The sequence below is a fragment of the Dipodomys ordii genome, unplaced genomic scaffold (genome assembly GCF_000151885.1).
Source record: "Dipodomys ordii isolate 6190 unplaced genomic scaffold, Dord_2.0 Scaffold1, whole genome shotgun sequence".
Lineage (NCBI taxonomy): Eukaryota > Metazoa > Chordata > Mammalia > Rodentia > Heteromyidae > Dipodomys > Dipodomys ordii.
This window is the reverse complement of record NW_012267217.1, coordinates 21,364,969-21,375,769: the sequence shown is the minus strand read 5'-3', so window position 1 is coordinate 21,375,769 and position 10,801 is coordinate 21,364,969. Positions and strand designations below refer to the sequence as shown.

The following is a 10,801-nucleotide window of genomic DNA, read 5'->3' as shown; positions in this document are numbered from 1 at the left end:
CCACTTCCGGCTTTTTTCTTTTTGCTTATGTGGTGCTGAGGAATCGAACCCAGGGCCTTGAGCATGCAATGCAAGCTCTCTACCACTGAGCCACCTTCCCAGCCCCTCAGATGGCTTTTAAAGGGCAAAAATATTCAACCCATACGCATTCTCCCCTCCCTTAACACATTCTTCGTGGTTTTGTTTATTTATTGGTAGTTGGCACCTGGCTACCAATCTGTATTAATACTTTTTTTAACTTTAAAAATGTTATTGTCAGTGGCTCACACCTGTAATACTAGCTACTCCAGAGGCCGAGATGTGAGGATCCCAGTTCACAAACTAGCCTACCCAGGAAAGTCCATGAGACTTTATCTCATACTAACCACCAAAAAGTCAGAAGTAGAGCTGAGGCTGAAATGGTAGAGCACTAGCCTTGAGCAACAAAGCTCAGGGATAGTGCCCACGGCCCTGAGTTTAAGCCTTAGGACTAGCATGCATGTCACACACACACATACACACACACACTAGATTGATTATAAAAACACTGGAAACATGGTGTGAATTTTAAGAAGTCTATTGTATAGGCAGTGGCATATAGTTGTAAATGTCCTCAAACTTTGTGTAATGTTTAACAAATGAAAGCACAAACTTTGCTCTTAATGTGAATCAGGGCCATCTTATAAGTAGCATAATGTACTTTAGAACACAAGAAGTATATTAACCAGACTTGTCTTGCTACTGCAAAGACTCATAATGTTGAAGGTTTGCAGCTGTAAACTCACCAGCTGTTTGGACACAAGAGCAGTTCTGAACCAGGTAAATGAAAGGTGAGCTCTTAGCTACCTCAGCATGTAAAACCTTTAAGGTTGGAATGACCCATTTGGAACCAGAGATCATATACAGACAAAGGTAAAATCATAGAAAGGAGTAGGCTGTGGCTGCTACCACCATTGTTATTAAATAGATTCACTGCTTTTTCTTCAGGACTTCCACCTATGGAGTGTATGCTGGAATGATGTTCTCTCTGAGAGGCATGGTGTGACCACACTCATTGTCTCCTCTGCTTGTATTTGACATTACTTCCTAGAAGTTAGGGGGGAGAAAGCAACAAACTACATAAATAACAGATTTCTTATTTCTCCTGGACTGTGTATCTTATTTATTGTATGTTCCTTTGGTGCCTGTCAACACTTTGTACCTAATAAACATCCAGTGGCTTTCTAGGTGAAAGTTCATGGCAGGAACTAAGTGCAAGAGGCTGCAACTGCTTTGTTGGTGCTCAAAATAGAACCTTTATTAAGCTTGATAAGAAATAAGAGAGGTCATTTAGGTTAAAAAAAGAAAAAGAACCCAAACCATGACATGATGTGTTCTCCCTTACCATTATTATTATTAAATGGGTTCACTGGTTTTACTTTATCATTAGGAAGATATATCAGAAGTACATAGCACATGAACTAAGGTGGAATTAATGATACCTTGATTTTTTTTCTTTCTAAAGTAAAAAGTACCACTAAACCATTAGTTCTTAGTGCAAGGCAATTCCCCACCCCTCCCGGGGGACATTTGGCACTATGTGGGGATAAACTAGGAAAGAGGAGGGCTACTGCCATCTGGCAGTTGATGCTGCTAATCTCTACAATGCACATGATGACACCCCCAAGAACTACCTTGCCCAGAGTATCAGTTAATCAGTAGTGCCATTGCTTAGAGCCCTGAACGAAATCAACTTCCTTGTCAAAGCTACTGTTAAAATGAAAACTTTAGGGCTGGGAAGGTGGCTCAGCGGTAAAGCGCTTGCATTGCATGCCTGAGGCCCTGGGTTCGATTCCTCAGCACCACATAAGCAAAGAGAAAAAAGCCGGAAGTGGCGCTGTGGCTCAAGTGGTAGAGCACTAGACTTGAGCTGAAGAGCTGAGGGACAGCACCCAGGCCCAGAGTTCAAGCCCCATGACCGGAAAACTTGAGACAAACTCAGTTGAACAAAGAATGATTGGAAGGCTGTACAGCTCTGAACAAGAAGAGGCTGCAAGAAATTCAGTCAGTAGTATAAGAAAGAATCACTTAACCTGATGGACAGGAAACACAAATGGCATACAGAAACAGCTTGGTTGTTCTTAAGCCAATGTTCTTTTGAACTGTGTTCTGATCAGTTGGCAAGCTGTTCCCTGACTGAAGTTGGACTTCTGTGACTGGCTGAGACCCACTGGTTACACAAGTCTACTGTTAGGTATTCAGTTCATTATGTAGGACAGAGTACAGAGGTATCTTAAGGCCAAATTTACTTTAGTCAGCTGCAAATTATTGCATAGTAAAGTATATTTCATAGAGCTGAATGTCTCTAGAGTACATTTATTACTGGATGAATATGCATACATTAACAATTCATTAACTGAATCCAGTCTCCAATTGGAAGAGATTAAGAATACTAAAAAGCACATTTTTTAGAAGAGTTTAAATGGAAGTAATTAAAATATATAATGGAATATATAATCTACACATTTTTCAGATTGGTGAAGATCTTGAAATACCTAGAGAGAGTATCCAAATTTCTCATGAGTTAGCAGACAAAATATCAGTTATATCATTTATTTATTTATTTTAGGTGTTACTACTTTGAACTCAAGTCTCTCCCTTATTAGCCAGGTTTGCTTTGGTTATTTTTGGATAAGTGCTCACAGTTGTGCTCATGTGGGGTCTGGACTACAGACTTTTTAGTTACTCTTTGCTTAGCTGGGATGACATTAGCAGACATACCATCATAACACCCAACTTTTTATTGGTGGAGGTAGGGATCTTAATGTTTTTTGCCCAGGCCGCCTTTGAACCAGGATTCTCCTGATCTCCACCACCTAAATAGCTCAAGAAGAGGCTAGGATAGTAGCCTAAGTAAGCCACTGTGTGGAGGTCCCCTGGGTCAGTCTCTTGGTTTAACACTGTTTGGAGAAAACAGACCTGGGGATTCCCTCTTTCCAACACTAACTGCCTTCCAGACTTTTATCAGGTTACAGTCTATAAGTTTGTTTTCTCATCTATCCCCTGCTTCCAGCACCAACCAACACTTTTTTCTGTGTGGTTAGTTCTATATGGCAGACTAACTTGACATCTCAGATTTGTCAGAATTATGCTGTCAACTGCCTGGTCAGTTTTACTCTGCAGGCCTTTTATACTTCCCTGTCTCTGGGCTACTATATTAATAGCAATTTGGCTCTGGAGGGTCTGGGCTATTTCTTCATTGTTATTATATTTCACAGGGAAGGAGGGAGGAAGGAAGACAAACAAAAAGGAAGGAAAAAGAAGTCTTATTCTGCCTTCATTGACAATAATCCTGGAAAGAGATATATTAGTCAGACTTCAGGCATGTGACCATCTTGAAGTTTAGGGCTTGAAAGTGGGGTGTTGTGTTTGTATAGGGCCTTGACCCATAGAGATTTTAATGCTCTACCACTTGAGCCACAGATTCACTTGTGGCTTTTTGGTGGTTAGCTGGAGATAAGATCTTAGGGATTTTTCTGACCAGGCTGGTGCCAAATCTTAATCTTCATATCTCAGCCTCCTGAGTAACTAGGATTACAGGCATGAGTGGTAGTGGTACTGAGGATTCAAACCCAGGGCTTCATGCATGCTAGGCAAGCATTCTACCAGTGAGCCATCTTCCCAGCCCAGGAGTTTTGATGTATCAGTGCCAACCAAGCCATTCCAGACTTTTTTAAAAACTATTTTTTATTGTAAAGATATTGTACAGAGGGGTTACAGTTACATGAGTAAGGTAATGAGTACATTTCCTATTGAGCATTATTACCCCCTCCTTTGTTTTCCCTCCACCAACCCTTCTCTCCCCTCCCCCCCTGAAGTTGTAAAGTTTGTTTTCAACATAGTTTCTTATACATCTCATTTTTACAGTGGGTCAGCCTGTATCCTTATTTCAGCATTTTGTTATTTCCCTTCCCATTCCTAAATTAGAAAAATGTATATACAAGATGCAGGACACCGGCATCAAATACAGTGAAAATGGGTTAGACCATGGGGGAAGAATATACAAAGGAAACAAAAAAATTACATAGTACATTATAAGTACATTAAAAACAACAGCAAGAAAGATACAACCTCTTGTGTCCCTATCTTGTTCATTTTGCTTAGCATCATCTTATATGGTCATAGCTTTTGACCTTTTCTGCTTGTCTTAGGCATATACTAGTTATTGCAAATAAGGGAAACCATGAGACCTGTGTTTCTTTCTTTCTTTTTTTTTTTTGGGTCCAGTCGTGGGGTCTGAACTCTGGGCCTGGGCGCTGTCCCTCAGCTCTTCAGCTCAAGGCTAGTGCTCTACCACTTGAGCCACAGTGCCACTTCCGGCTTTTTTCTTTTTGCTTATGTGGTGCTGAGGAATCGAACCAGGGCCTCAGGCATGCAAGGCAAGCGCTCTACCACTGAGCCACCTTCCCAGCCCGAGACCTGTGTTTCTTTGGGCCTGACTTAGTTCACTTAATGTAATTTTTTCCAAGTCTTTCCACTTCCTAACAAATGGAGAAGTGTCATTCTTTCTGATGGAGGCATAGAATTCCATTTTGTGTGTGTCTGTGTGTGTGTGTGCACGCACGCGCGCGTGCCACATTTTCTTGATCCATTCATTTACTGAGGGGCATCTGGGTTGGTTCCATATCTTAGCTATGGTGAATAATATTGCGATAAACATAATTGTGCTGGTAGCTTTAGTAGGCCTTGTTTATGATCGTTTGGGTAAATGCCCAAAAGTGCCTTTGCAGACTTTTAAGTTATACGCCAAAAATAATATGTTGTTCTGTTATAAAAATGGCATTTTAATAATTTGTTAACTGACAACTTGATTAGGGCATTATTCAATTTTATTGGTAACAATGGCTAAATAACTACCTAACTTACAAATAAATGGTGTACTTGCCTATATACCATGCTTCAGTCTTTAGGAGGGACATTTAAAGAGGCTTTACCAAGATGTATCAAATGCTCTATTTTACTTTAATTACTAACTCCTTGTTTATTGTGCTGAGAATGAGTTGGCAAAATAAAACTATTATTTTCTAAATTCTTTTGCTGATATAGTATATTTATAAGGTATTTTATGACATGGTTAAATACATTTTGTCAAACTTTTAAAGTTTTCACAGGTCTTCAGGTTGAGTGCCAGTTCAGCAAACAAGCTGATCAAAAGTATGAGTTCCTGGGCTGGGAAGGTGGCTCAGGGGTAGAGCGCTTGCCTTGCATGCCTGAGACCCTGGGTTCAATTCCTCAGCACCACATAAACAAAAAGAAAAAAGCCGGAAGTGGTGCTGTGGCTCAAGTGGTAGAGCGCTAGCCTTGAGCGGAAGAGCTGAGGGACAGCGCCCAGGCCCAGAGTTCAGACCCCATGACTGGACCCAAAAAAAAAAAATAGTATGAGTTCCTGAATTCAAGTCCTGATATCAGCAAAAAACCAGAAAAACCCCCCTAAAAAAATCAAATCACTCAAACTTACTGACAAATTACTTTTCAATTAAAATAGATGTTTATATATATAGACACACACAAATAAGTTATGGGATGTATTTGGTAAACTACTAAAACCAGTAAAGCTAATAGTAAATAAATGCAATGTTATATTCTTATGCAATTTTTCTTTGCCTATATCATTGGCATTCATTGTATTTAATTATGGGTGTCTCATATATGATTCTGTAGTGTTAAGTATTGTATGATTTAAGTTTTAAAGTAAGTTTGCAACTTGACCTAAAAGAAACACTTAAAAATTGTCTCTGATATTTAGCCCATATACTGTGAAAAATTTGGTATACTGTATTGTAAATGATTTCAGTTTAAAATGGATCAGTCTCAATGATAGGAATTGCTTTAATGTTCAGAAGTACTTTTTCTTTTTAAAGCAATAGCATGTTCTCAAGATAAGTATTGAGACAGCTTATCTTTGAGTGTGTGAAAAGCTAGTGTTTGAAGCTTCCTATTCTGTGCTCCCTGACCTTTCCCATCCTGGCGCACTTGACAATACTCCTTTACTTCCCCAGTCTGCTGGCACACTATCTGAAACAGCCAGTGTAGACTCAAGTAGTCAGAGCTAAAGTAACTCTGCACTTTGAGTAGGAACATTACAATCTTAAGATTTATTTACATTGATTTGAATAATTGTTTTTGCTTTTTATTTTTATTTTTTTTGTTGGTTATGGGGCCTGAACTCTGGGCTTAGGTGCTGTCCCTTATCTCTTCAGCTCAAGCGCTCTACCACTTGAGCCACAGCACCACTTCTGGCTTTTTCTGCTTATGTGGTGCTGAGGAATTGAACCTAGGGCCTCATGCATGCAAGGCAAGCACTCTACCACTGAGCCACCTTCCCAGCCCTTTAATTAATTTTTATTAACTTTAGTTGTACAAAGGAGTTTCAGTTCAACATATCAATTTGTACGTACAACACATCTTGGTCAGTGCACCCCTTCCATCATTCTCTCCCTGTCCCACCTCTCCCAAGCCCTACCCATCCCCTCAAGCTTCCTTGTTCTATTTTCACTTATGTACATTGAATGTTATGACTGCATTTGTCCACCATCTTTTTTTATTTGGCTACCAGTGGAGGAGGGCCCCCACCCCCAAGATAAGGCATAGTTCAGCTTCCTGTGTGATTGGAATAATTTTAAAACGGAATTTTCCCTTGTGGTTGTAAACCTCTATGTTCTTTCATTTGAGTGCCCTGGAGCAAGTGGTGTCTTGCAACCTACAGGAAAAGGGCTTTTCAAAAAAATGCCTGTGGGAATAGAGAACCTGCAGACCCTTCCATTAGAACTTCTGGAAGAGAAGATGGGAAAACTAGTTCTGGAACCTTGGAAAGTGTTCATATATCCTCACTGAAGAATTACTGTTAATAGAGGAAATACAATTTGATGAAATGCTGTGAAAGAAAGCATTATAGAAGTATAAAGACCGTGAAAGAAATGCATTATGAAACTATACATCTAGCTAGCAAAAAGACAGGAATAAGTGGAGGAGTGGCTCAAGTAGTAGCCCTGAGTGGAAAAACGCTGAGGGACAGAGCCCAGGCCCTGAATTCAAGCCCCAGGAATGGAGTGGTCAGTTCTTGAGGGGGTGGGTATGCTAGAGGAAAATTTAGGGAGGGCTCACTGGGGGAGATGAAAATATTTAACTTGTGTACAGAGATAATGGTGTAAGAGAAGTGTGGAAGGCCATTTAGGCTGAAGATGTAAACTTTCTATTTATTGAAGAAGGAATATAAGAGTTCGATGTGTTTGGGCCCACTGAGTTCCATTTTTGTTGGGATTGAGATGCCTTTAAAATAGTCTTGGTTAGGCAACTGGCAGGAATGCAACACAGGGAGAAATGTAACCTAAGTAGATATTTAGGAATTGTGTAAAGAACAGAACTGTGCCATTGGTATGGACTAGCTGAGTCAGAAAACTAGCATGGTGAGGACAGTGCCCAAAATGTGAATTGTTAAGACAGGAATGGTAAATGCCTGGTTTGTGTGGTTGCCCCAACTCTTCGGTGTCTGCAACAGACATAACTAATTGATCACTGCCTTATTTCTCTGTGACAGCATTTTCTATTGTGGTTTCTTCCTTTTCATTTGGCCAGTTATTGCTCCATCACTTGAATCAGGAGTCCAGCCTTCTTTTGCTTTGTTTCTCAGATAAGGTTTCCTGTTTTTGCCAGGGCTGGTCTGGACATCCTCCTTCTACTTGTTTTCTTCATAGCTGGAATGACAAAGTGTAGACCACCGTTCCTAGATTATTGTTAAAATGGGATCCTCACTCTCTTTTTCAAGGCCTGGCCTTGAACTATGATCCTTCTGGACTCAGTCCCGATTAGCTGGAATTGCAGGCATGAGCATTTGAGCCCATTTTAATGTATTTTAAAAAATTAATGTTATTATAAAGGTGATATACAGAGGAGTTACAGATGCCTTTTGTATGATATTCAAATGTTTGAAGATCTTTTAGTTACCTTTTCATTGGTGATTTCTAATTTCACTCAGATGTGGTCAGAGAGCATACTATATAATTTCAGTTACGCGACATTTATCAAGATTGGCATTATGATCTAGCCTGTCATATTTTTGTGAGTGTTCCATGTAAATTAAAAAAATGTATCATGCTGTTATTGGCATATTGTTTCATAACCATCATTTAAGTCAGATGGGGATGAGTGAGTTCAGATCTCTCTGGCTTTATCTCTACACTTCTCTTAGCCAAAATGTCACAAAGTGGTTTCCTCTGCTTTTGAGCCCTTTCCTCCTCTGCTTCTTCCAGCAGTTACTTAGAGAAGCATATTAAGTTATCCATATATGATTATGGGTTTGTCTTTTTCGCTTTTTGTTCTGCAAGCTTTTTCTTTTCTTCATATTTATTCCCCAGCTCTCTTCTGCCCAGGTCACCACAAGTCTTTGTCTTTTTCTACAAAGGATCATGGCTCCTGTTAGACTGCTATTTGCTCTCTCCTTTGACCTATCAAGCCTAGGGATGGTTCTAGGTGCGTTAGCTCCAGGGTACTGTATTGACCTTGTTGTTTCTCAAATTGCCCTCATCTTCATAAATAGTTACCTGATGATGTAACCAAATGCAACAGGTTCTCATCTTGATGAATAAAAGGGAAACAACAAACATGGCCAAAAAAACCCAACAACAATATATTGACAAGGATTTCTTGCCTATGACAGATAAGGAGAGCATGGAAGTTGTTTCCAAAGTAGTTCCCTCCTTGGGCTGAGAAGGTGGCTCAGTGGTAGAGCGCTTGCCTTGCATGCATGAGGCCCTGGGTTCAATTCCTCAGCACCACATATGCAAAAAGAAAAAAGCCAGAAGTGGCGCTCTGGCTCAAGTGGTAGAGCGCTAGCCTTGAGCTGAAGAGCTGAGGGACAGTGCCCAGGCCCAGAGTTCAGGCCCCATGACCGGACCCCCAAAAAAAACAAAAAAACAAACAAAAAAAAACAAAGTAGTTCCCTCCTTGAACAAAGGGGTGTATGGGAAATTTATACAGAATCATATAGGAACCACTTTAGGGTGGGCACATGTGTGAGTATGCTCAGTTCAAGGTCATAGTTGAAAAAGGAAAGATAGCTGATGCATTTACATTTCTTTGTTTTCATTTTAGGTGATACAGTTAATATTGGAGATGTATCCTACACATTGAAAACTCCTAAGAACCCGGAACTCGTGCCGCGGAATTACAGTAAGAAATATGTTCATGAATGAATATTAACTTTTTATTATGGAAATCTCCAAACATACACAAAACTAGAGATACTAGTTCAAACCTAATGGACGTTCAGCTTCACGTTCATCTATATTTTGATCTTCAGTTTTTGTCTGGAAAACTTCAGACCTATCCCAGAGATCCTTTCTTGTTTCACTCAGGAGGTATGGTTGTAGGGCTTGAACTCAGGGCCTGAGCACTGTTCCTGAGCTTTTGAGCTCAAGGATAGAGCTCTACCACTTTGAACCAGAGCTCAACTTCTGGTTTTCTGGTGGTTAATTAGAGATGATTCTCGCAGACTTAACTTCTGGGTATGGGTTAGACCCACGATCTTCAGATCTCAGCCTTCTGAATAGCTAGGATTACAGGTGTGAGCCACCAGTGTCAGACCAGTGTGTAGTTTTTAATGGGCTGGTGGGTGTGCATTGGTGTAGGTTTTCTGTGTCACTGGACTGTGTAGTATATTAATTCATCATATAATGGTTGGTTAGCTATTTCTACGTTAGTTGAAAGTTTCTTTTGTTTTTCTCCTGCCATTCTTCAGTAGGTGACAGTTAGCTATGGGTCTTTTCTCTCTTTAGAAGGGCTCATTACTTTCTAGAATTTAGTTTATTTAGGTTTCTTTGTATTCTTAGGTTTGTGTTGCTTCAAGAAATTGTGATTTTTTTTTTGTGAAGATTAACTGATTTGTTCTGCTCGTAATGTTAGAGTGAAATTTGCTTGCAGTACTCTTCATTCTAACTAGAAGTGGGAGTCAGGAACATTTATTTTTAATGTTCATTGTTTAATGGTTACGTCTAAGCACATTATTATAATAGACAGGTTTTCTTTTCTGGGGGCAAGATTAGTGACATAAATTCTTCACAAGTTGTTACACTTATCTGGGGAAAAATTGAGAAAATAGATTTATTATATGTTACCTGCCATGGGTACATAATAATTGAAAAAAAGAGCATTTCTCCTGATTTTGGAGTGTTTTCTTATTGTGAATGTAGCTCATTTTTTACAGTAAATTTCAGAGATGAATAATATTGCCTCTTAATAAAAGAAAAACTTTTATTTTTTTGAGTTCTGTAGGAAAATGATAGCTTGGGTGGAGATTATGCTTATAATTTTGGCTGTTCTACTCTCTGGTTATGTGAATTTCTCTAGGTAACATCTACTACAGTCTTCTTGACTGTAGGGGATTGTGGTTTCAACCTCATGGATATAGAATAAGGATTAAAAAGCATAAATGAAATGTGTAGGGTAGTGCTTTGTACTTAGTGTTCAATAAATATGAATACTCACACAATCATTTTTCTAGATTCCCTAGTGTGGTTCCCTCTTTTTATTTCACATGTATGAGTGATAATCCTGAATATGACAATTAGTAAAGGTTATTTTGGTTCTGTTTAAGAGCTAAGCAAAAAAATTTAGATTTCATTCTGTCTTTATAAAATAAATCTTGGTCTGATGTGGTGCCTCACACCTGTAATCCTAGGATTTAGGAGGCAGAAGAAGATTCCAAATGGGTGGCCAGGCTGCACTCACAAGTTTTCAGACTAACCTGGACTACATAGTAATACCCTGTTTCAAAAAATGTAAGTCA

The 10,801-nt window shown here is 39.4% G+C and overlaps 1 protein-coding gene across 1 annotated transcript in view; it reads left to right on the top strand.

The window, feature by feature from the left end:
* The first annotated feature begins 8,477 nt into the window (after positions 1-8,477).
* Vwa8 (von Willebrand factor A domain containing 8) overlaps positions 8,478-10,801 on the top strand; it is a 264,776-nt gene continuing 262,452 nt past the window's right edge. Inside the window, exons 1-2 of the mRNA XM_013010639.1 lie at positions 8,478-8,487; positions 9,109-9,186. Of these exons, the coding sequence (XP_012866093.1) occupies positions 8,478-8,487; positions 9,109-9,186 (88 nt within the window). The remainder of the gene's footprint in view (positions 8,488-9,108; positions 9,187-10,801) is intronic.